This window comes from Somniosus microcephalus, chromosome 2 (assembly GCF_052327205.1).
Source record: "Somniosus microcephalus isolate GS21.2 chromosome 2, FLI_Smic_1.0, whole genome shotgun sequence".
In the NCBI taxonomy this organism is placed as follows: Eukaryota; Metazoa; Chordata; class Chondrichthyes; order Squaliformes; family Somniosidae; genus Somniosus; species Somniosus microcephalus.
The window spans coordinates 235,816,526-235,843,236 of record NC_140988.1 but is presented as its reverse complement, the minus strand read 5'-3'; the positions used below and the strand labels follow the sequence as shown (position 1 = coordinate 235,843,236).

General features: G+C 48.2%; 1 protein-coding gene across 1 annotated transcript in view; it reads left to right on the top strand.

Moving 5' to 3' along the window:
* Positions 1-415: 415 nt before the first annotated feature.
* nmu (neuromedin U) overlaps positions 416-26,711 on the top strand; it is an 85,280-nt gene continuing 58,984 nt past the window's right edge. Inside the window, exons 1-4 of the mRNA XM_086004288.1 lie at positions 416-632; positions 9,567-9,625; positions 10,872-10,919; positions 11,014-11,070. Of these exons, the coding sequence (XP_085860414.1) occupies positions 476-632; positions 9,567-9,625; positions 10,872-10,919; positions 11,014-11,070 (321 nt within the window). The 5' untranslated portion in view covers positions 416-475. The remainder of the gene's footprint in view (positions 633-9,566; positions 9,626-10,871; positions 10,920-11,013; positions 11,071-26,711) is intronic.

Below are 26,711 nucleotides of genomic sequence, written 5' to 3'. Positions count from 1 at the left end.
TCAAAAAGAACGTTCTGATTTCAGAGGAATTGTCCACAAGGAGTGGACTTGAAATTAGTGAGAATCCTTCAGAGCTATGAACATACTCAGGTATAGGGTGAAGTTTAGGAAACCCTTTCCTATTTATTGCATGTTTTCGTGATTGCACACTTCAATCAGAATTTGGACAAGTTATCTCCAGGACCTAATTTATCCCTATGTACCTGCAGCAAACGCTTGGAGGAAAAGGCTGTTGTTTTTACCTTTGACTATAGTGCACCACCAAATCATAAAATGTGAGTTACCTGATCACAAGGATGCAGAATAGAACGGTTTGTTTTTTTAAGTCTGAGCTTAGAGTGAATGACAGCACATGGTCTATCTCATCGCTTCCCGGGAATCGGACACATGACGTTTGGTCTTGTCGATGCTGACGTGCGGGATCTGAGGGGTGGGTTAAGAACGTAAATCGCTGAGATACACAGCCCGGTAGTAGATGAGTTGCCCAGCTGAGATCGTGTGGACAATGCTGAGCTCCTCCCTGTGCCAGTATCGAGCAGGAGAGAGAGCGCCGCACAGCATCAGCATGAAGCACGCTCACTGCACCCTCGCACTAGCACTGTTACTCCTGTCCTTGGGCTGCTTCTCACAAGGTACTGTTACTTTCAACCTCTCCGTCTCGTCATCTCCTTTGTTCTTTTTTCATTACCTTTCTGTCAGTACTGTCTACTTTTTTTCATTCATCCAAGGTGTTTCTTCAATTCCTTTCAGCCCGCATTTCACCAGATTGTCAGGGGGGCTATTTGTTTTTGAATTTCTTCCCGGTCTTTGCTGTTGTGTTTTTTTTTAACCGGTTCTCTTTTTGCACCTGGATGAATTATTTCAAACATGTTTATAGTCCTTCATCTCCGGTTTCTCATGCCCATTGTAAGTTTTATAGAAAACTTGAAAATTATTAATGCGAACAAAAAGGAATGCATTTCTCGACATACATTGCGTTACAAGGAGAAGCATTTTTGTTTTTAAAAAAGTACCGTATCTTCAATGAATTCTTGAGGTTACCTGTACACTATGGGGTGTCTGCAGAATAGACAACATATTGTAGATAAAAACGGTGATTTTTTTGTTCCTGCATTTGCAGAGGTTGGACAAAGGTACCTCTTGATCTACTTTTTCAATACTTTTATTAATGAGTTAGTATCGGACATGACGGAGAACCTTTCATCCACCTGAGTTAAAGGATTTCCAGGTGCCGCCTGCTCTGTGTGGACAATCCGCCTGTAGTCAGTCTTGTATTGGGTTGCCATGGCTGTTAAAGGAAATATTTTACAATTAGAAAAGTACAGGTAAACAAAGATAAAAACAATGTTATGATGCTTGGCTGTTCAAACAGAAGCAGTAAAAATGCGTGTGTTTTTCTGGGAAATATTAAGGCTGAAATATTAAGTTCACTTACTGATTCAGTCGTCACCTTCGTCCCACCCTGTCCTGGAGCTCACAGAAAGATCAGATGAGTAAAGAGAGCACTGCAGCAACACTTACAGTCCGTAGATTTGGGAGGAAGTACGTTGGAGAAGCAATGCTATTCCTTTAATGGTATTCCAATTAAATATCGGTAAAATTTCAAATCCTATACTAAGATTGGCCTTCGCCTCCTATACAGAATTAATGTAATTGGCTCCTAGGAAAGGAATTACTATTGTAACAGAAGCCCAATGTGATCAATCCATAAAGGTGAGTCTGAGGTTTGAATGTTCACTTAGCAGAAAAAAAGTGTTCACTCTATTCAAACCCATTGACACAGAGCGTTAGTAAAGTTTAAAGGCCTAGAAATTCAGTTGGTTGCGCCAGCCCGTAACGCCATAAGAGGGGTATATTTCCAGCGCTAGGCACTTAGTGCCCGGGCGCAGACCGATCTGCGCCAACGCCCAAATTCAGTTGACATTTAGCGCCGGCGCAAAGTGTTTGCGCCCGCTCAGCTGCGCGCGCAGCTTATGACGTAATTTCGTCGTGCAACGCTGTTTGTGCGCCCCAAACCAGAAATTCAGTGGCGCCCGCCCAATGTGGGCGTGGCGCTGCTAAGAACTGTGAAGTGGAACGCAACAGAGGCCCTGTGGGCCTCGGGGAGCGCTAATTAAAGGGCACTTACACTAACCTATAAAGCCCAGCCATTTTGCTGCAATGACTTTACTGCTTTGGATTTCTGGACAGAGACCAAGGGACAGAGCTTACTGATTTGGGACAACATAGGATAGGTATTTTTGGCTTCTGGCCAGTGCTTTGACACTTGATTCATTTGATTTCACTGTTTTCAACTTTATTATGGGGGCTGTATGGGGGTCCAACCCTCAGTTGCAGCATTGTGTGCGAAGGGCTCGCAGACGCTGTGAGAGAGGGCCAGCCATGCCTAGACGCAGAGGGGCCATCAGGCGTCGACAACGTAGGCCTTACCCACTCAGGCAATACCGGCAGCAGGTGTCCTATCTCACCATGACTGCGGCGCATTGTGTTAAGAGGCGGCGCTTCAGAAGGGAGGTGGTTGCAGAGATCTGCCAGCTGCTTCACAGAGATCTGCGTCCACAGCTGATGTGCAGGACGTCTCTCTCGGTGAAAGTGAAGGTCACGGTGGCTCTGAACTTATATGCAAGCGGCTCCTTCCAAGCCGCTGCTGGGGACATAGCGAACATCTCCCAGTTCGCCATGCATTGCTGCATCCGGCAGGTCACCGATGCACTTTTCGCGAGGAGACACCAATTCATCTCCTTCCCCATGACCCGACAGAGGCAGGAGCAGCGTGCAGTCGGATTTGCCAGGATCGCACGCTTCCCCATGGTGCAGGGCGCCATTGACTGCACGCATGTGGCTATGCGGGCACCTATCCACAATGCCGAGGATTACCGCAACCGGAAGGGCTACTATTCCCTAAATGTACAGCTGGTGTGTGACCATAGGCAGTGCATCCTAGCTGTCAATGCCCGCTTCCCAGGAAGCAGCCACGATGCATTTATCCTGCGCCAGACTACTGTGGCTGACATGTTCGAGGCACAGCCTCCACCAAGGGGATGGCTTATCGGGGACAAGGGCTACCCTTTGTGTACATGGCTCATGACCCCGCTCCGCGCGCCCAGGACCCCAGCGGAGGAGGCATACAACGAAAGCCATCAAGCCACAAGGAACATCATAGAGCAAACGATAGGCGTCCTCAAGCAACGGTTCCGCTGCCTGGATCGTTCCGGCGGATCTCTACAGTATTCGCCGGATAGAGTCTCCCAGTTCGTCGTCGTGTGCTGCATGCTGCACAACCTGGCTATCCGCAGGACTCAGGCACTGCCACCTGACATTGCACCACCACCTCAGGAGGACGAGCAGGAGGACCATGAGGAGGAGGAGGAGGAGGAGGAGTACCAGCCCAGGAGGGAGCCACAAGGTCCAAGGGCCGTCCGCCGGGGGCTTATTGATCGACACTTCTAGGCCCCCTGTCAGGGAATGGGCTGTGGCAATGAACGCACCTGAAGGCAGCCACACCGCAAGCCCTCAGCCGGTTAACGCAACAACCACTTGAAACCTGAGACGTGGACATGCTGAATAAATAAAAAGCTTTATTTCACAAACTCAGGGCCCTTCCCACATGAAACAGAAAAACAGACAAGACCCCCAAAAAACAGTCAAAAACATCTGTCACTCCCAAAACCTGGGGGGGACTAACAAAACTTGCCCATCCAAATGGCCTTCATCATCAGCCTTACAAAAATAAGCCCCCCCCTCCACAACACAAACACCCCCCTAAAAACAAAAAATGCCTTGATCCTCGGCCTTACCAAAATAATGCCCCCCCAGAACACAAGCCCCCCAATATAAAAAAAACCGCTATCACCACACTCTAATGGGTGTGCCGAGAGGGCGAGTCCTTAGACAGGCTTCTCTGGCCCCTGCCCGACCTGCTGCTCCGCCTCAACCTGGGCCCTGCGCGTGTGGCAAGGCTGGGGGAAGGCTCATGAGGGCCACAATGCGTGTCGGCAGATGCCCTTGGGGGTCGGCCTAGACGAGGCCCGGCCCGGGAGGGGCCGGCTGCTGACTGCTGCAGCTGTGGCTGGCCAGCATCAGTCTCAGCAGCAGCTCATCGCACCTTGGCTGGGGGAGTGGCAGTGTCGGCTGCACCAATGGGGGCAAGCTGGCTGATGGCAGGCGCGCGCTGCTCGCCAGAGACACTGGCACTCAGCCGGGCTGGCAGTGCAGCAAGCGCAGCAATCTGGTGGAGGCCAGACCGCTGTGCTGCAGCATGGCGGCGGGTGCCCTAGCGATGCTTCCGCGCCACAGCGAGTGTGGCAGAAGTGAGTGCCCGAACTGCCCTGGTATGTGCCCGCATCAGCTCTGCCAGTGTCTGGACGGCACCACTCATCTCGCGAGTCGCGTCCTGGGCTGCCGCGAGTTGCTGGACACCCCTGTCGTGCGCTGCCGTGAGCTGTTCGACCCCCCTGGCCTGTGATTCCCCAAAAGCGACCACACTATGAGCCAGGGACTCAATGGCCTGAGGCATCTGTTGCACAACCCCCATGAACTCTTGGTGGCGCCGCTCAGACGCCGCCGACATCTCATCGAGGAGGCACACCTCCTGGGCGAGGACCGTCTCCGGACTGGAGGGCGGACTCTCCCTCTGGGGAGAAGGCCGCCGAGCTGGCCGACCCTTCCCGCGTGCCTCGAGCCCACTGGACCCAGGATCTGCCCTCCCCTGCAACACTTCCCCCTGGCTCTCCTGCAGGCCAGACATCTCCCCTCCATTGCCATCCCCTGGCGCGGATGAGGGTTCCCCCGATGTGCCGCCTTCCTCCTGGTCCTCATTGTCCTCCTCCTCCAAGGGCCTGGCACTCTGAGCTTCAGGGACCACCTCCTCCTCACCAGCTGAAAGCAGGAAGGCACAAGAGTAGCTTTAGAGTGAGGACAGGGCGTCAGCGAGGGAGGCCTGAGTGGTGGCATTATGCGCATTTGTCGGTCAGTGCGAAAGGATGTAGATCTGAAGCGCAAGGGCAACGACAGAGGTCCAACCGGTCATGTCCTTACCAGTGGGTCCCAGTACAGGGTCCGCATCTCCGATCGCAATAGGGCCAGTCACCCGGGCACGCATGAGTCGAGCCACGCTCTCCTCCAGCTCACTGAGCGGCTGGTACTGGGGACGGCCTCCCCCGGTGGCAGACTGGCTCCTCAAATTCCGCGCCAGCTTGGCCTGCAAGAGAAAGGACGGCCCCTAAGTACAGTGTGGTGCCCTGTTGCTGTGTGCACTGCCTCCCATGGTCGAATAGCTTGGCCAGTGTGGTGCCCTGTTGCTGTGTGCACTGCCTCCCATGGTCGAATAGCTTGGCCAGTGTGGTGCCCTGTTGCTGTGTGCACTGCCTCCCATGGTCGAATAGCTTGGCCAGTGTGGTGCCTGTTGCTGTGTGCACTGCCTCCCATGGTCGAATAGCTTGGCCAGTGTGGTAAGTGCAGAAAGTGCTATTGATGATCATGCCAGTGCCATTGCTGCGGGAGGAGGGCTGCCCATTAGTCCTTTGAGGTCCCTTTGCCCATAATGTGAGGTGCACATGCAAGGATGAGGAGGACACTGGAAAGGGTACTCACCCTGACCATCCGAGTGAGGTCGTTGTACTTCTTGCGGCATTGGTCCGCACTCCTGGGGACATCGCAGGTGGATGACACCCTGCGGGCGATTTTCCTCCAGGCTTTCCTGTACTGGCTCCTGGGAGCCTTCTTGCCACTGTCCGGGCACAAGATCTCTCTTTTGTTTTCGACACCATTAATCAGCACCCTCAGAGCATGCTCTGAGAAGCGCTGCGCTCGTTCACGGGCCCTCTCCATGGCTCCAGGCGCTATTTTGGCCCACCAGCAGTGTTGAGGCCTAGCTGCAGGGCTCCAGTATGCAGGGCGTGGCAGCAGTCAAAGTCGACCCTTCCCCCTTTAAGAGCTGGCCGGCGTCAGGGTGTCTGCTGTCAATCAAAACATGACCGCACCTGCGCTGCGCACGGCCTCGGCGTTATCAGGCCGCATCGCCGGCTTAGCGCCTGAAGAGAGCATTGCAACGCCAGTTTCAGCGCTCGGCCAAACTCTTGGCCAACTCTACTGAATTACGGCGATGTGGCCTACACTTTCCGGCGGGCGCTAACTTTAGCGAACGCCCGACTTTAGCGCCCCAAAAGTGTCCAGACTGAATTTCTAGGCCAAAGTCTTGTTTTGTCATATGTAAAATGGGCGAAAATATAGGCAGCCATCCTTAATGGTGTGTCCCTTGCTGCTCGAAAGTGAATTTGAGGATTATGCATGTAGAGACAATAGGGATGTAAAAAAATTATCTGAAATAGAGCTTTGTTTAAAACTAGAAACTCAAAATTTGTTTGTTGAGGCAGTAAAGTTATTTACCTCTGCTCACATGCTTAGGGGGAGAAATTCAGTATCGCCCCGTTTGGGACGCTAACTTTTGAAAGCTGGGAAACTTAGCGCCAGGTGCTAATGATTCCCAGCTTTTGTAAAATTCGGTGTTTGCGCTCCAGGAAGGAAGTGGAGCCCTAAATCAAGCGAGCCACTTCCTGCCTGGAGCACTAAAGGACGCAGGCAGCGCTGCACAATTCCCTTAAAGGGAAGGGCCATCGCTGCAGGCTCTGCATTGGGACCAGTTAGCTGGTCGCCGACAGCAGGCGCGATCCGGCCCCAGCCCCATGCACTGCAGCAGAGTGCTGGGCTGATCGATTGCGGCCCAGGAGGGATCGAAAAAAATCAATTGCAACGTTGTTATAATTTTTCCCCTACCCGCGCCAACATCCCCTTTCATTTGCGCCTCCAAAGCTCCCGGTCTCCCGAACAACGCCTCCTGCAGCTGTCGATGTTTTCGCCCGGCGATGCTGTAGGGGGTGAAACCGAAGTTCAGCTCTGGGGCACTACCGGGGCGATGCACACGGCAATGACGTCACGATCTCTGGGCGCAGGAGATCGTGGCACTAGTGGTTACTGCCGCCGCAAACCTCCACGTCAATTTTGTGGACGTCGGTACTATCGCCGTGCCCGGTCGCAAAGCCGTTAGCACACCCCAGAGGTGCTAACAGGAGGCGTTAAGGTACCGAATTTCTCCATCTTAGTAAAAATGGTAAAACCATTTTGGATAACGATAATTAAATAGTGATGTTTAAATGTGAGCTGTGATGTACAGAAGCCAAATGTACAGAAGCCCTTCTGTATGGAACAATGAAATTCAAATGTTGACATTATTGTGTTAAAGTGCTTTTAGATGTATAAATATGTCACAATATATTGCTGTTTCATTGTACTTATTGTCAAGGCAAAAGTAGAAATGTAGATAAAGTGACCAATAAAGTGGAAAAACAGAACTACAATTTTCAACTATTATTGTACACATGTATTAATTATATTTTACTCTTTCATTTACAAGTTATTTCAGATATTTAATATTTTATGATATCATTAGAGACCTTTGATGGCCTGTTTTTAAAGGGCACACAACAAATAGAGACAAGCTCTTATATTCACATCTGTGCTTTTATTGCTATATTCTATAAAAGTGAACCACTGTTTTAAATTTATTAGTTTTTTGAAATTAAATTGAATTGAAAATCTGCTAAAAATAAGTTTGAGAGCAAAAATGTCAATTATAGAAAAATAGCATTTTAGTTTAATATACACCCCAAAATTCAGTAAAAATTTGTCAAATTAGCTTTTGTTAAAGAGATACCACATTTATACCAAAGTGTTTAGCAAATCTTTTTTTTTGGTAAACAATAGCATAATTAATGTCACAATGCATCACAAAAGCATCACTGTTTTCATATAAAATCGTTGCAGTCCATGATGACAAAAGCTGTTCCCCTTTAAAACAGTGAAAGGGGTACTTAAAAAAAAACTTTTTTAAGTACATCATCAAACACCTATATGAAAGGAGTAAAATTGTGTGGCGATATAAGATTAGACTTGTCACCGGGAATTTCCTCCAAGCTGCTCCCACTCCGCCACCATAGCTTCACCAGAATTGCGTCAGCAACTCTGTTTATGCTGCACTTCCAGTGAAGTTACAGCGGTGTAGCGAGAGCAGCTCTGAGGAAATTCCTGGCCATTATTTTGTTGCATAAATTAACATTGAAGGTAGAAGCCAGGCTTAATTATTTACTCCAATACCTCAAATACTTAAGAAATTTTCTGATGATTATTATGAGGCCAATAATTAATATTTGGTACTTATGGTTAATAAAATATATTGCAATTATTAATTTTTATTATAATTATTTAGCACAACAAAGAGCTCTTTTAATTTTATCCTATTTTAATAATTATTGATAATTTTTTCTAACATTAAAAAGATTCTTAATTGATTATTGCACTTAAAGGAACATGTAAATGACACACTTTATTAAACTTAGATGTACCAGAAGTTTTGAAGAGGGCCAATTTATCAATTTGTTCCAGTAAAAGGTTATTTTTTTAATCTTTGTGGAATCTCATTATTAAATCTTCAGAGAAATGGATTATATTTCCTATATACATCCTAACTAAAATCTGTCTTTCAGTTTTGATTTCTAACATTGAAAAATATAAGACTATTTTTCATAATTCATATTTTTGTGACAATTTGGTTGAACATAAGAACATAAGAAATAGGAGCAGTAGGCCACTCAGCCCTTCGAGCCTGCTCCGCCATTCAATGAGATCATGGCTGATCTTCTGCCTCAACTCCATTCACCGGTCCTATCGCCATATCCCTTGATGCCTTTACTAGTCAGAAATCTATCGCCTTCTGTTTTGAATATATCCAATGACTGAGCCTCCACAGCCCTCTAGGGTAGAGAATTCCAAAGATTACTACCTAGTACATAAAGAAATAATCAGCGCCTGGGCGGTAATGCTAACAATTGATTTCCAATTGAAGGAATGATGAATTTAATCTACAGCCTAGTTTGATATTTGAACTTGACTCTCCTGTTTGGGCGATTTTCACCACTTCACTGCCAGGTGGTTTAGATGGAGCACTATGTGGCAACAGAATGCTTCACGTCAGATGACAGAAAGGGCAACTCTTATTACCTTAAAAAGAGTGGCTGTGGAGAATATACTGAGTCAAAAGATTCTGAAGCAACCATGCATTAGTAATAATGCCAATTTTGAAATTAGTGTCCTCAGCATGACATAAATTCCTTTGTAGCAACACTATTCTTCATTATTACATTATAATATCTAGGTCATAGAAGTCAAATGTTAGCACACTGAGAGGATTGAATGTCCTGACCACAACTTGTAATGTTTCCTGAAGATTCTTTTTACATAATTTACAGTAAAGCAAACCCAAAGTTATTAGTGTTTAACTGAAAAAAGCATTCTAGTGGTTCCAGTTTGTCTTGCTTACCTATTTCCTGAAACTAATACCACACCATTGGTAATGACAGCAATGATGCTTCATTTGGAAAGCAAGAGTGTATAGGAATTATCGATCTCTGCTAGAAAAATCAGAATACCTTTGTTAGAAATGCTTGACAAATATATAATTTTGATTTCCTAAATGCTGGTGTACACAATCTCATGTCTAATTTATTTTACAGGTGTTCCTGCATCACCCCAAAGGTTTTCAGCAGAACAAGAGTTACATCTGTGGAGTGAGGTAATTGTAGCCAAATTGAATTTGAATAAAATAAACCTCACTGAGCCCAGTTCTTTTTTGTTTATAAAAAGACAAATCAAGGAAAAACCCACGTATAATGAGGCACACTGCAGAAAGCGTGTCTTGGGAAAATTGCTGGCATGGAGGCCACGATTTTCTGGGAATCATTTCCTGCTTCCTGCTGGAAGTGCTAGATCGCAGAATCATCTCTGTAATGCATTTGTTTACAGCTCTCTCACAATGAACAACGCAGCCCTCCTGTAATCTTCACAAACTGAATCACTACATAAAGTACTTCTTTTGTTTTAATAGTGATCTTACCACAGAAATGTAGAACATGAAGGCTTACTTCCTGGGGAAGCTATGTCACATTTGGTGTCCAACGAAAGAGAAGTTTTATGAGTATCGTTGAAAATTTTTGGCATATTATTATTCCCGTTCCAGTTCATTCATATTGAGATCTAGATAACTGCAATTGCTGTACATGTATTTTCACAGTGATTTGTAAATGGTTTCTTATGTTAATAAACTTTAATTAATCACAATATCTTTTCAAAAAATGACATTACAGTTTTACATTTTAATAAATCCAGTTACTATACACTGAATGTCCTGAGGTATCTCAAGAAATGCAACACTTAATGCAAATCCAAGCATTGCACTTTATATATATCCTCCCACATATTTTACATTTACTAGCATTAAAATTACTTATCCAGGTTTGTAGATGATACAGGCATCCCACTGACCATCTACATTATTGCACGAGGAAAAAACATCAGAAAAAATACAGATGTGTGTACAGATAATATGCCACTTACATCCTTTAGAAGTTTGAAAATCACAGCCAGAGCTCTTTTGCACCTTTACATTTTTTTAAATAAAATCTATCCAGTTTAGTCTTTTCCATTTTAATGTTTCTTTATATCTCTTTGGACCTCTTTCATTTTCATTGACCAAAATATTTCTGTAAAACTTCATGTTGAGGCTAATTTAGTCCATACTGTTTCAAAAATAACTGAGTTAAAGTATTTTTTATGATATTGTATGTAGGAATTTCATACTCTTAACATTACACAGAGTGACTTCATTCCATTTCTCCTTTAGAAATTCATTGTCGATATCCTTTAGGTGTTCTAGTACTTTTAGAAAATTGTTGATCTGAGTTCAACCAAACCTACAGATACGCTGTTCTAAGGGAGGCATTCTTCACCTTAGATGCTAATATCACAATTGTCTCTTTCAGATAGATGACCTGTGCTCTTCCTTTCTTTCTGCAGATCCTCAGCCGCAGGTGAGAGCCAATGTGTAGGGCTAATTATGCTGTTTGTAAGCTTGTAAAAGATTAAAGAAACAGTTTCTGAAAAGTTTATGTCTTGCTTTACCAGCCATCCAGTACACTAGAACAACTGTGCTTGGCCTTGACAATTCGGCAGCGACCTCAGGTATTTCTTTCTTTACATCAATGCAGCAGGAATTTCACGCAATGAAATGTTAGGAATTTGAACCCACTGCACATTTGCTATTACAGCTACTGGAGCTATAAATTTAAAACAAGTACAAAGAAACCCATTAGATGGCCAACTAGAAAAATAGATCGATATAATTGTCCCTCCTTCTCACAAAGACCAGCGCCAAATATCTGCAGATCTTGACAAATACTATTTTTAGTTTTAAAATGTTGTGTTCTCTAGAAAGTGTTTCTGATTTCACCCCCAGATTGTTCTCATTCTTTTCCATTTAAAATTTTAAAAAACATGGGGGGAGGTGGGGGCAACAATGGTTGCTGTATACAGCCGCCCACAAATTAGCTGGCCTTGCACTAAAATGCAAGATTAGCTCATTATAATATTTAAATGTTGTTCCCAGTGCATTGCTTCTGAATCGCTGGCAGAGGATGAATATCGAGCAGTAGATATTTCATGAAATGAAAACATAAAAAAATTAGATGGATATTAGATTTACCAACTAGTCCTCCTGTGGGGGGAAGAGTGGGTGGGGAGGATGAACCATTGCTCCAGGGAAAAATGGGATTTTTGAGACCCAAAAGTTGAGCAGCAGGTAAACTAGTGGAAGGTCAGAGTCACATAGTAAAGAATCTTTTTTTAAATAACAGGTTTTCCACAGGACCTCTGTTGCAGTGCCTGTTTATAATGGGCGCTGAGTGATGGTGTGCTGCTCAGGGGCTCCAACTCCATTATGGGAATCAGGCTTGATTACAACAAAATATATGGCCTTAATGAACCTTGTGAACACTTTGAAACACACGGCAACACTGTGATGCACTGGGCACACTGAGGCCTCAGGCCTATATGGAGCCCAATGAGCTTCAGTGAAATGGCCACTGATCCTAACATTATTGGCCCCATAGTATTTTTCTCACAATTGACTCGAGAGAATGAGTGTGATAGGCAGATGTTTTGGGAGAGACAGGCAAATGACAGTCATGATTGAACCAAGGTGCAGTACCAGATCTGATGGAATGGCAGAGTGAGGTATACAGCCTTTCATGCCTGGCAGAATAACATCAGTTACTTCACTGGCACAGATAGACAAATGAAAAGAGTAGAGGCAGCAGCTGGCCCAGGTAAAGCCAACAACAACAACAACTTGCATTTATATAGCACTTTTAATGTAGTAAAATATCCCAAGGCACTTCACAGGAGTGTTATCAAACAAAATTTGACACCAAGCCACATAAGGAGATATTAGGACAGATGATCAAAAGTTTAGTCAAAGAGGTAAACATAGAAACATAGAAGATAGGAGCAGGAGTAGGCCATTCGGCCCTTCGAGCCTGCTCCGCCATTCAATGAGATCATGGCTGATCATCCAAATTCAGTACCCTGTCCCTGCCTTCTCCCCATATCCCTTGAGCCCTTTAGCCTCAAGAAACATATCCAACTCTTTCTTGAATATATTTAATGAACTGGCCTCCACCGCCCTCTGTGGCAGAGAATTCCACAGGTTCACCACTCTCTGGGTGAAGAAATTCCTCCTTATTTCTGTCCTAAATGGCTTACCCCTTATCCTTTGACTATGACCCCTGGTTCTGGACTCCCCAGCCATCAGAAACATCCTTTCTGCATCTAGTCTGTCCAGACCTGACAGAATTTTATAGGTTTCGATGAGATCCCCTCTCAATCTTCTAAACTCCAGTGAGTATAAGCCCAATCGACCCAATCTCTCTTCATACGTCATTCCTGCCATCCCAGGTATCAGCCTGGTGAATCTTCGCTGCACTCCCTCCATGGCAAGAACGTCCTTCCTCAGGTAAGGTGACCAAAACTGCACACAATACTCAAGGTGTGGTCTCACCAAGGCCCTGTACAACTGCAGCAAGACATCCTTGTTCTTGTACTCGAACCCTCTTGCTACGAAGGCCAACATACCATTTGCCTTCTTAACCGCCTGCTGCACCTGCATGCTTACCTTCAGCGACTGGTGCACAATAACACCCAGGTCTCTTTGCACTTCCCCTTCTCCCAATCTATTGCCATTCAAATAATAATCTGCCTTCCTGTTTTTGCCACCAAAGTGGATAACCTCACATTTATCCACATTATAGTGCATTTGCCATGTTTCTTCCCAATCACCCAACCTGTCCAAATCGTACTGGAGTTTCACGACATCCTCCTCACAGCTTACCCTCCCACCTAGCTTTGTGTCATCTGCAAATTTGGAGATATTACATCCAATTCCCTCGTCCAGATCATTAATATATATTGTGAACAGCTGAGGTCCTAGGACCGATCCTTGCGGTACCCCACTAGTCACTGCCTGCCACTCGGAAAACGACCCGTTTATTCCAACTCTTTGCTTTCTGTCCGCCAACCAGTTGTCTATCCAAGTCAATACCTTGCCCCCAATCCCATGTGCCTTAATTTTGCACGCTAATCTCTTATGTGGGACCTTATTGAAAGCCTTCTGAAAGTCCAAATACACCACATCCACTGGTTCTCCCTTATCTATTTTACCAGTTACATCCTCAAAAAATTCCAGTTGATTAGTCAAGCATGATTTACCTTTTGTAAATCCATGTTGACTTTGTCCGATCCTGTCACTGCTTTCCAAGTGCTCTGCTATTACATCTTTTATAATAGACTCTAGCATTTTCCCCACTACCAATGTCAGGCTTACCGGTCTATAATTCCCCGCTTTTTCTCTACCACCTTTTTTGAATAGTGGGGTAACATTAGCTACCCTCCAATCCATGGGTACTGTTCCAGAGTCTATCGAGTTCTGGAAGATGACCAGCAATGCATCTACTATCTCTAGGGCCACTTCCTTAAGTACCCTGGGATGTAGACCATCAGGCCCTGGGGATTTATCGGCCTTCAGTCCCATCAATTTTCCTAACACCATTTCCCTACAGATACTGATTTCTTTCAGTTCCTCCCTCTCATTAGACGCTGGGCTGAAAATTCAGTAGGGTTAGCACCCCATTTGAGGCGCTAGAGGGCCTAGCGCCGGAGTTATGGCCGGTTTGTAAATTCAGTGGGGCCCTGCCATCGGCGTTAGACCGGTTGCGCTGCGCCGGCACCGATCAGAGCTGAGGGCCTAGGCAGCTGAAGGCACAGCCGTCATTGGTGGAGCGATTAAAATCGGGAATGTGTAAGAGGCCAGAATTGGAGGAGCGCAGAGATTTTGGAGAGTTGTTGGGCTGGAGGAAATTACAAAGATAGGGAGGGGCGAGGCCATGGAGGCATTGCCAGACAATGTAGGTCAGCGAGCACAGGGGTGATGAGTGAACGGGACTTGGTGCGAGCAAGGATACGGGTAGCAGAGTTTTGGATGAGCTGAAGTTTATGGAGGGTGGACGATGGGAAGTCAGCCAGGAGAGCGTTGGAGTAGTCAAGTCTCGAGGTAACAAAGGATTGGATGAGGGTTTCAGCAGCAGCTAAGTTGAGGCAAGGGCAGAGTCAGGCAATGTTGTGGAGGTGGAAGTAGGTGCTCTTGGTGATGGAGTGGATATGTGGTTGGTAGTTCATCTTGGGGTCATATACCACACCAAGGTTGTGAACAGTTTGGTTAAGCCTCAGCAGTTGCCAGGGAGAGGGATGGAGTCGATGGCTAGGGAATAAAGACAATGGCTTTGGTCTTTAGTTGGAGGAAATTTCTGCTCATCCAGTACTGAATGTCGGGCATGCCGTGTGACAAATCAGAGACAGTGGGGGGTCGAGACAGGTGGTGGTGAGGTATAGCTGGACGTCGTCTGCAACAATGCGGAACCTGACATGTTTTCAGATGATTTCGCCGATGTAGATGAGAAATACAAGGGGGCCAAGGATAGATCCTTGGGGGACTCCAGAAATAATGGTGCGAGAGCGGGAAGCAAAGCCCTTGCAAGTGATTCTCTGGTTATGACTGGATAGATAAGAATGGAACCAGGTGAGGGTAGTCCCACCCAGCTGGACAACGGAGGAGAAACGTTGGAGGAGGATGGTGTTGTCAACCATGTCAAATGTTGCAGACAGGTTAAGAAGGATGAGGAAGGATAGTTTACCATGGTCACAGTCATATAGGATGTAATTTGTGACTTTGATAAGGGCCGTTTCAGTACTGTGGCAGGGACGGAAACCTGATTGGAGGGATTCAAACATGGATTTGCAGAAAGATGGGCACAGATTTGGGAGGCAACGGGCAGGATTTTCATTGGGCCGTGGAGGCGGGATTGGAGGCGTGTGGGGGGTTAAAATTGCAAAAACTGGCGTGCGGGCTGAATCTCGCCTCCATCCCGCCTCCAAGCAATTTTAAATAATTCGTGTCTAATTGTCCCGTCTCCGTCCCGCCTCCAAGAGGCGGGATAGGCCGTTAAGGCCCTTAACAAGCACTAAATGGCCTCTATAATGCCATTTTGAAAGGCCTTTGCGATTTTAACCCTTTTCCCATGTGAAACACACCTGTTCTGAAACATGACGGTGAAACCTGACGGGAGCACAATTGGACTGCTGACTATCAGCTGCAGGTCAACCATTAAAGAGGAGATTTGATCAGCCATCATTTGCAGGTGGCAGGACTTTGTAGTCTCAGGTCTAGGGGAACTTTTAGAAGGCATAACCACAGCTGTGGAAGTTTGGAGCCTGACACCCATCTCCAGTGTGACCTCCTGGGAAACCCCGCTCGCCACCTTGACTGAGCACTTCCTCAACTGAGGCATATACCAGAAGCATGGGAACCATTTATTTCCTTTCCTTCTGGACATCAGATGAGGACAAAGACCAGCCGTGGCAGCAGCAGAACCATGAACAACAGCAGCACCAACAGCAGCAGCAACAGCAGGAGCACCAAGCTACTGCTCACCCACCTGAAGCTGCACAGGCCAGAAGGTGCCAGTGCGCGACCACATAGCTGCCCGGGATGCAAGGCACGCACACATCTTGGCCAGATTTGCTTAGCCTAGCCAATCAAGCACTTTTGTCTCGCAGCTCCTTACCTGAGCATCGACAATGGCCAAGAACCAGCGGATTCCTAGCACTCTGACCACCATACTGACAATTGCAAGTAATCCTAAGCACTCAATGTGAAAGTCCCATTCGCGAAATGATACATGCCACAACTACAGCAGTAGCCATCAGATTTTTTATTTACATTATTCATCTGATGGCTTTTTCACAGAAAACATCAAATTTCACCCAAGTGACTACCCTTGTGACTATTTGTGCAGTATCCTTCTCTTATGAGTGCTCCTATGTGGCGCTTCCCCTATGGCTTCAGCAGATGTGGAGGACCCTTGTTCACTTTCCTGCTGCTCCTGTCTCGACACCTTTGGCGGGCGTCCTCTGGGGTGGCGAACCTGTGAGGGCTCGTCAACAGTCTGCTGCTCCTGTGGCTGTGCAGGGGTTGAGACGCCGATCTCAGTTGGGTATGGACTCTGGTGGGGCTCTGACCGAGAGCTCTGCAGTGGCATGGAAGTGTGAGCGCTTGGAGAGGAGCCCCCACTTCCTTGATGTCTGCCACTAACTTCGCTCTCATGGGTCAGGTCCCCCTCGGCACTTGCAAGTGGCTTGAGAGCACCTTGCTGCACATCAGGGGGGCCATGGGGACCCGTATCTGCACTGGCAGTCCTACTCAGAAGGACTTCTATGAAGGTCTGATTTCTCTGTTCAATAGATGACCATCGCTCCTCCAGAGATGTCATTCTATTCTGAACACTTACCATGTTTTCTGCATTCTGGTGACTTATCACCTCCATGGAGGTTGCCATCCTTTCCATGGTGATGCGTTCATGCGCCAATGACTCCACAAAGGCTCTGCTCATGTTCGCTATGGACTCCTCCATTTGCTCTACACTCGCAGCGACCCTGGAGACAAAACCTGCCAAGACTCCTGCATCTGTTCCTGGAGTTCCAGCACCGCTGATCTTATGGATGGACCCAGAGGCAGAGGGTCGACATGCAGCTGAGCCAAGCTGGCAGAGTCCTGTGCCCTCCGTCTAGGACTCTCCACTGCTGTCCCTGTCTCTGCAATCTGCTGATGCTCACTTGTGAGCTGTGATACACCAGGTGACAACACTACTCTATGTTCCGAAATTCCCACCAAGGTGTGAGTGTCTGCACTGGTGCTGGGTGCACTGAATTCTGCTGACGCTGTGCCCTCAGAGGTTGCAGCTTCCTCTGAGGAGTCTTGAGGTTCATGCTGTTCCTCCTGGCTAGTGGGGACGGGTGCTTGCGATGGTCCTGTGGGGGAGTAAAGGAAAGAGTCAGAGATGTGATGCCAAGGTTACATGCACATTGCATATTGCAGATGATCATTAGTCCATCTGTTAGAGCTTCAGAATCATTATCAGTGACTCATGCAATGTCAATGAGAGAGATGGAAAACTACTCTGTCACCAGCTTGCTGTGATGCATCCCTCTGTCCGTCCCCCACTTGCGCATCGTCCTCCACTCCTATGATCTCCAGGAACGCCTCCTCCCAGGGGGTGAGGTAGGCTACAGAGGGTGACCCTCCTCCTGTCCTCACTCTTTCTCGCTTATTGTGAGCTCTCTTTTCCTGCAATGAGGGAGACAAGTGGAGGTTGAGTGAGAGTGAAGGAGTGAGTGTAGATTCCATAGCATAGATACTTAGAAGGAGACAAAGATGGAGTGAGGTGGCAAGACCAAGGGCCCTCCCTGTGTGTTGTCAGTTGTTTTCATAGCATCACAGTGATAGGGATTGTGAGGGCTGCATAGTCGAATAGTTAGGTGAATGTGACCATAGAGAGAGAGGGAATGGGTAAGGGTGCATGGATATCAGTGTCAAATGGGATGTGGAGGAAGAGACTGCTAAAGCTGAGTGCTGGTGAGGAAAGGCAATGGGGACAGATTGAGGGTGATGGGAAATTCATACTCACTTTTCCAGTGCACAGAAGGTCATGAAACCTCTTCCTGCACTGTATCCAGGTTCTGCGGGTTACTGATAAGGAGTTCACCTCCTCTGCCACTTGCAGTCACACAGCCTTGGTCTGCTGGGGAGGCTTCTTCCTCCCAGAAGAAGGGAAGAGCACCTCTTTATGAGCTCTTGCTCCCTCAACTAAAGCCTGCAGGGCAACGTCATCAAATCTTGGAGCAGACCTAGGTCTTTCACTGGCCATTCTGCCTCCAGATCCCTGTAGCATGAAAGGCCAAAAGGTTGGCAGTCTGCAGAAGAAGCAAGGCTTGTTGCAGACCTTAAATGTTGCAGCAATGATGATGTCATCGGAGGCGACTTTCAGACGGGAAAAACTCATTTGCCATGGGTTCACACACGCTGAAACTCAATTGGCCAATTAAGTTAAAATTGCATCAATCTCACACATTGATTTAGATTCGTGTGGACAACACGAAATGCGGGTTACACGACCCCAGCCCGCCCCTGAATTAAAATCCAGCCCAACATGTTCAAGGACTTTAGAGAGGAAAGGGAGGTTGAAGATGGGGCAGTAGTTTGCAAGGAAAGAGGGTCAAGCGTGGTTTTTTGGGGAGAGAAACATAGAAACATAGAAGATAGGAGCAGGAGTAGGCCATTTGGCTCTTCGAGCCTGCTCCGCCATTCAATGAGATCATGGCTGATCATCCAAATTCAGTACCCTGTCCCTGCTTTCTCCCCATATCCCTTGATCCCTTTAGCCTCAAGAAATATATCCAACTCTTTCTTGAATATATTTAATGAACTGGCCTCCACCGCCCTCTGTGGCAGAGAATTCCACAGGTTCACCACTCTCTGGGTGAAGAAATTCCTCCTCATTTCAGTCCTAAATGGCTTACCCCTTATCCTTAGACTATGACCCCTGGTTCTGGACTCCCCGGCCATCCGAAACATCCTTCCTACATCTAGTCTGTCCAGACCTGACAGAATTTTACAGGTTTCGATGAGATCCCCTCTCAATCTTCTAAACTCCAGTGAGTATAAGCCCAATCGACACAATCTCTCCTCATACGTCATTCCTGCCATCCCAGCTATCAGCCTGGTGAATCTTCGCTGCACTCCCTCCATGGCAAGAACGTCCTTCCTCAGGTAAGGTGACCAAAACTGCACACAATGCTCAAGGTGCGGTCTCACCAAGGCCCTGTACAACTGTAGCAAGACATCCTTGTTCCTGTACTCGAACCCTCTTGCTACGAAGGCCAACATACCATTTGCCTTCTTAACCGCCTGCTGCACCTGCATGCTTACCTTCAGCGACTGGTGCACAAGAACACCCAGGTCTCTTTGCACTTCCCCTTCTCCCAATCTATTGCCATTCAAATAATAATCTGCCTTCTTGTTTTTGCCACCAAAGTGGATAACCTCACATTTATCCACATTATAGTGCATTTGCCATGTTTCTGTCCAATCACCCAACCTGTCCAAATCGTACTGGAGTTTCACGACATCCTCCTCACAGCTTACCCTCCCACCCAGCTTTGTGTCGTCTGCAAATTTGGAGATATTACATCCAATTCCCTCGTCCAGATCATTAATATATATTGTGAACAGCTGAGGTCCTAGGACCGATCCTTGCGGTACCCCACTAGTCACTGCCTGCCACTCGGAAAACGACCCATTTATTCCAACTCTTTGCTTTCTGTCCGCCAACCAGTTCTCTATCCAAGTCAATACCTTGCCCCCAATCCCATGTGCCTTAATTTTGCACGCTAATCTCTTATGTGGGACCTTATCGAAAGCCTTCTGAAAGCCCAAATACACCACATCCACTGGTTCTCCCTTATCTATTTTACCAGTTACATCCTCAAAAAATTCCAGTAGATTAGTCAAGCATGATTTACCTTTTGTAAATCCATGTTGACTTTGTCCGATCCTGTCACTGCTTTCCAAGTGCTCTGCTAGTACATCTTTTATAATAGACTCGAGCATTTTCCCCACTACCGATGTCAGGCTTACCGGTCTATAATTCCCCGCTTTTTCTCTACTACCTTTTTTGAATAGTGGGGTAACATTAGCTACCCTCCAATCAATGGGTACCGTTCCAGAGTCTATCGAGTTCTGGAAGATGACCAGCAATGCATCTACTATCTCTAGGGCCACTTCCTTAAGTACCCTGGGATGTAGACCATCAGGCCCTGGGGATTTATCAGCCTTCAGTCCCATCAATTTTCCTAACACCATTTCCCTACAGATACTGATTTCTTTCAGTTCCTCCCTTTCATCAGACCCTATGTTCCCCGGCATCTCTGGGAGGTTATTTGTGTCCTCCTTTGTGAAGACAGAACCAAAGTATGTATTTAGTTGGTCTGCCATTTCCTTGTTTCCCATTATAAATTCCCCTGATTCTGACTGTAAGGGACCTACGCTTGACTTCACCAATCTTTTTCTCTTCACATATCTATAAAAGCTTTTACAGTCAGTTTTTATGTTCCCTGATAGCTTACTTTCATATTCTATTTTCCCTTTCTTAATTAATCCCTTTGTCCTCCTTTGTTGACTCCTAAACTGCTGCTAATCCTCAGGATTATTGCTTTTTCTAGCCAATTTATATGTCCTCTCCTTGGATCTTATGCTATCCCTAATTTCCCTTGTTAGCCACGGTTGAGTCACCTTTTTTGTTTTATTTTTATGCCAAACTGGGATGAACAATTTCTGTAGCTCATCCATTCGGTCTTTGAATGTTTGCCATTGCCAATCCACTGTCAACCCTTTGAGTGCCATTCCCCAATCAATCCTACCCAACTCGCTCCTCAGACCATCGTAGTTTCCTTTATTTAAATTCAGGACCCTTGTCTCTGAGTCAACTACTTCATTCTTCATCTTAATGAAGAATTCGATCATATTATGATCTCTCCGACCCAAGGGGCCTTGTACAACAAGATTGCTAATTAATCCTTTCTCATTACATAATACCCAGTCTAAGATGTCCTGATCTCTGGTTGGTTCCTCGACATATTGATCCAGGAAACCATCCCGGCAGATTTTAAGGGGTGGGGGTCAGTTCCTGAGGAGAAGGAACCATTAACCATTTTGGCTAACATGGGCAAAAGATTTTCAAATATCGTATCGCATCTGTTGGTTGAGTTAAAATGCTAATTATTATTAAATTAGTCTTGTTCAATTTGAGGCAACCCAGGTAACTTTATTTCTGCTCATAATTGCTGTTAATTAATAATTAGACCTGTTAAATGCAACTTTATATTTTTTTAAATCAACTGGTCCTCCAGCAGCTCTTTGTGCTGGTTACATGTCAATGCTGTTTGTCATGAGTTCTGTGACATCTGCTTCCCATCTCTCTTTTGTCCTGATGGTACAGTTGCAAGCACTCATAAGAAAATGGTGATTCCATTTTCACCTCTAGCTCTAAACTTTCTAATCTTGGTAAAAGAATCTCTCGCCATAGAATCTCTTTTAAAACTGAGAGAAGGGGTTAAGGGTAGTTGATCAGACTGGTGGAAGGTAGAAAGTGGTGTTCTGTAATGATATCAGCAAATAGTGATGGTATTTGCCTGTTTGATTATTATGCCTTACCAGCATATTTGCCTGTTTGATTATTTATGCCTTACCAGCAGAGGGCATGTCAGAGAGGCAGAGTAGTTTCATTTTGGATGGATCTCTAAGATGGTGTCTCCTGTAAAGCAGTTAACTTACTTGAACACACTTTAGATTAAAAGACATAGGCCTAGAAATTCAGTTGGGCGCGCCAGCCGTTAGCGCCTTAGGAGGAGTAGATCTCGAGCGCTAGGCGCTTAGCGCCCGGGCGCAGCGCGATCTGCGCCTCGCCCCAACTTCAGTAGACATTTAGCGCCGGCGCAATGTCTTAGCGCGCGCCCTGCTGCGCGCGCAGATCATGACGTCATTTCGTCGTGCAACGCCCTTTGTGCGCCCGGAACCGGAACTTCACTCGCGCCGCCCCATTGTGCGCCGGGCGGCCCTAACGACTGTGAAGTGGAACGGTACACAACCGAGGCGGGCCGCGGGGAGCGCAAATTAAAGGGCACTTACCCTGCACAATAAAGGCCAGCCATTTTGCAGCATTCACTCTTGTGCAACGGTTTTTTGGAGAGAGACCAAGGAGGAGAGCTTACTGCTTTGGTCCAACACTAGGACAGGTATTTTTGGCTCAGGCCAGAGCTTAGCAATTATCTTTGCCTTCATTGAGATCTCAGTGTTTGCCAGCATATAATGGGGGCTGCATTGGGTGCCAACGCTGAGTTTCAGCCTTATGCCGGAAGGGCTTACAGACGCCGTGAGAGAGTGGCAGCCCTGGCTAGACGCAGAGGGGGCAACAGGCGTCGCCAAGTGAGGCCTTACCCACCCAGGGTATACCGCCAGCAGTCCTCCTATCTGACCATGTCTGCCGCGCAGTGTGTTAGGAGGCTGCGATTCAGAAGGGAGGCGGTTGCAGACATCTGCCAGCTGCTGCACAGAGATCTGCATCCACAGCTGATGCGCAGGACGTCTCTGTCGGTGGCAGTGAAGGTGACGGTGGCTCTCAACTTCTATGCCACCGGCTCCTTCCAATCCGCTGCTGGGGACATCGCTAACATCTCCCAGTTCGCCGTGCATTGCTGCATCCACCAGGTGACCAATGCCCTTTTCAGAAGGAGACGTCAATTCATCTCCTTCCCCATGACCCTGGAGAAGCAGCAGCAGCGTGCAGTGGGATTTGCAAGAATAGCGGGGTTCCCCATGGTGCAGGGCGCCATTGACTGCACGCATGTGGCTTTGCGGGCACCTCTGGAGCATGCCGAGGATTACCGCAACCGGAAGGGCTACCATTCCCTCAACGTACAGCTGGTGTGTGACCACAGGCAGCGCATCCTAGCTGTCTATGCCAGCTTTCCAGGCAGCAGCCACGATGCCTTTATCCTGCGACAGACAACTGTGGCTGACATGTTCCAGGCACAGCCTCACCCAAGAGGATGGCTTATCGGGGACAAAGGCTATCCTTTGTGTACCTGGCTCATGACCCCGCTCCGCGCGCCCACGACCCCTGCTGAAGAGGCATACAACGAGAGCCATCAAGCGACTAGGAACATCATAGAATAAACAATCGGCGTCCTCAAGCAATGGTTCCGCTGTCTGGATCGCTCCGGGGGAGCCCTCCAGTATTCGCAGGAGCGAGTCTCCCAATTCGTCGTCGTTTGCTGCATGCTGCACAACCTGGCTATCCGCAGGACTCAGGCACTGCCACCTCACGTTGGACCACCACCTCAGGAGGAGGAGCAGGAGGAGGAGGAGGACGAGGAGTACCAGCCCAGGAGGGAGGCAGAAGGTCCAAGGGCCGCCCGTCGGCGGCTTATTAACCGTCACTTCTAGGCCCCCTGTCAGGGAATGGCTTGTGCCAATGAAAGAACATGATTGCAGCCGCTCCGCAAACCATCAGCCGGTTAAGGCAACAAACACTTCAAAGATCAAACATGGACAATGTGAATAAATAAAATGGTTTATTGTACAAACTCAGGGCCCTTCCCACATGAAAACCAAAAACAGACGAAACCCCCAAAAAACACTCACACACATGACTCACTCCCACAACCTGGGGAGCATTAACAAAAGATGTAAACAAAAATGGCCTTCATCCTCGGCCTTCACAAAACACACATTCCAGAAAACACAACATTTGGACACACCCTCTACTTAGTGGCCCACGAGGGCGATGCCTTCTGCAAACTTTGGCAGCCCCTGCACGCCCTGCTGCTCCTCCTCAAAGTGAGGCCATTGGCTGCTGCAAGGCTGGGGGCAGGCTCCTGAGGGGCACATGTCGTGACGGCAGATGCCCTTGGGGGTCGGCCTAGACGAGGTCTGTCCGTCGAGGGGCCAGCTGGTGAATGCTGCAGCTGTGGCTGGCCAGCATCAGTCGCTGCAGCAGCTCCTGGCAGCTCCACTGGGGGAGTGGCAGTGGCGGCTGGAGGAATGGGGGCAAGCTGGCGGATGGCAGGCGCTCGCTGGTCGCCTGAGACACTGGCACTCGGCCGGGCCAGCACTGCAGCATGCGCACCAATCTGCCGAGGGACAGACCGCTGTGCTGCTGCAGCGCGCCGGGTGCCCTGGCGATGCCTGGCTGACACAGCGAGTGTGGCAGCAGTGAGTGCCCGTGTTGACCTGTTCAGTGACCGCATCAGAGCACCCAGTGACTGCACGGCACCACTGATCACCTGGCCACTCGCTGCCTGAGCTGCCCCAAATTCCGCCCGACTGGTGGCCTGTGAGGCCCCGAACTCGGTCACACTCCGAGACAGGGACTCGATGGCCTCAGGCAACCGTGCCACTACCCCCATGAGCTCCATGTGCCGGCGCTCCGAGTCCGCAGACAAGTCCTCGAGGCGGCGCATCTCCTCAGCGTTGGCCGTCTCCGGACTGGAGGCCGGACTCTCCCTCTGGGGAGAAGGCCGCCGAGCTGGCCGACCCTTCCTGCGTTGCTGGACGCCGCTGGGCCCAGCAATTGGACTCCCCTCCGACCCTTCCCCACTCTGGGGAGAAGGCCGCTGAGCTTCCACCCCCCTCCCGCGTTTCTGCAGGCCGCTGGTCCCAGGAGCTACCCTCCCCTCCGACACTTCCCCCGCGCTCCCCTCCAGGGAAGACGTGTCCCCTACATTGGCATGGGTTGCCACGGCTGAGGGTTCCCCTGATGGGCCGCCTTCCTCTTGCTCCTCCTCCTCCTCCTCTTCTGAGGGGCTGTCACTGGCAACTTCAGGGACCTCCTCCTCACCATCTGAAAGCAGGAAGGCACAAGAGTAGCTTTAGAGTGAGGAGAGGGCGTCAGCGAGGGATACATGAGTGGTGGCATTCAGCGCATTGGTCGGACAGTGGCAAAGGATGTAGATCTGATGCGCAAGTGGGACGAGAGAGGTCCAAAAGGTGATGTCCTTACCATTGGTGCCCAGAACAGGGTCGGCATCTCCAGATGCAACGGCGCCAATCACCCGGGCACCCATGATGCGCTCCATGCGATGTTGCAGCTCGGTGAGCGGCTGGATCTGGGGTCCGCCTCCCCCGGTCGCAGTCCGGCTCCTCTTATTATTGGCCAGCTTGGCCTGCAAGAGAAAGGACGGCCTCTAAGTACAGTGTGTAGCCCTGATCTTGTGTGCACTGCCTCCCATGGTCGAATAGCCTGGCCAGTGTGTAGCCCTGATCTTGTGTGCACTGCCTCCCATGGTCGAATAGCCTGGCCAGTGTGTTAAGTGCACAATGTGCAATTGATGTTCATGAGTGTCCCATAGCTGCTGCATGCGGGCTGGCCATTAGGGCTTTCAGGTCCCTTTGCCCATAATGTGAGGTGCACATGCAAGGATGAGGAGGACACTGGAAAGGGTACTCACCCTGACAATCCTGGCGAGGTCATTTAGCTTTTTGTGGCATTGGACACCGCTCCTGGGGACCTCGCTGTTGGATGTCACCTTGGTGGCGACATGCCTCCAGGCTCTCCGGTAGACGCGGGCCGGCGGCTTCCTGCCATTGTCCGGAAACAAAATATGGCGTCTCTTCTCCACAACACCAACCAGCACCCTCAGGTCAAGCTCTGAGAAGCGCTGCGCTCGTTCACGGGCCTTCTCCATGGTTTCAGGCGCTATTTGGGTCCAGCAGCAGTGTTCAGGCCTAGCTGCAGGGCTCCACTATCCAGGGCGTGGCAGCAGACCAAGTCGACCCTTCCCCCTTAAGAGCTGGCCGGCGCCAGGGTGTCTGCTGTCAATCAAGAAATGGCCGCACCTGCGCTGCGCCCGGCCTCGGCGCTCTCGCTCAGCACCTCCGGCTTAGCGCCTAAAGGGAGGCGTGCATCGCCAGTTTTAGCGCTCGAGCAAACTCTTAGGGCGAAGCTAATGAATATCGGAGAAGTGGCCTCGAATTTGCGCCAGGCGCAAACTTTAGCGGCCGCCCGACTTTACCACCCCAAAAGTGGCTGTAATGAATTTCTAGGCAATACTCTTTCATCAATGTGTCGTCATTGAACCCACGTACAAAACAATACATGGTGTCAGAAGAGGGATTGAAAGAGATGAAGAGGAAAAATCTGAAGTTAGCAACTCGACGAGACAGTGAACGGAGTCGTGGCAAGTAAGCTACCCAGCGAAATCAGCTCTTCACATATTAGCAAGCCAAAAGAGAACATCGTTACTTACCTTTGGAGAATAGCTAACGAAGTGAAAAATGGAAGGTTTACACCCACCGGTGAAGCTTCAGTTTACAGGTAATGTGGCTGAAAGTTGGAGGAGGTTCAAACAACGTTTGGAGTTGTATTTAGCAGCAATCGGAGCTGACGAGAAAAGTGATCAAATGAAAGCGTCAGTGTTCTTACATGTCGTGGGTGATGAAGCGCTGGCGGTGTATAATAACTTCACATTCGCTGCTGATGGAGACAAAATGAAGATAGATAAAATAATGGAACAGTTTGAGGCCTACTGCATACCTAAACATAACGTGATGTTTGAGAGGCACAGATTTTTCACATGTGTACAGAAAACGGGAGAGACTATTGATCAGTATGTGACTGAACTGAGAAACAGAAGCAAAATGTGTGAATTTGGGGGACTGACAGACTCGCTGATAAAAGACAGACTGGTGTGTGGTATTCCAGATAATGGTCTAAGGGAAAGACTGCTAGGAGAGCAAAACCTAGACCTGGGAAAAGCCATAGCACTGTGTAGGGCTACAGAGACTGTGAAGTTGCAGGCAAAGGAGCTGTTCAGTGACAGTA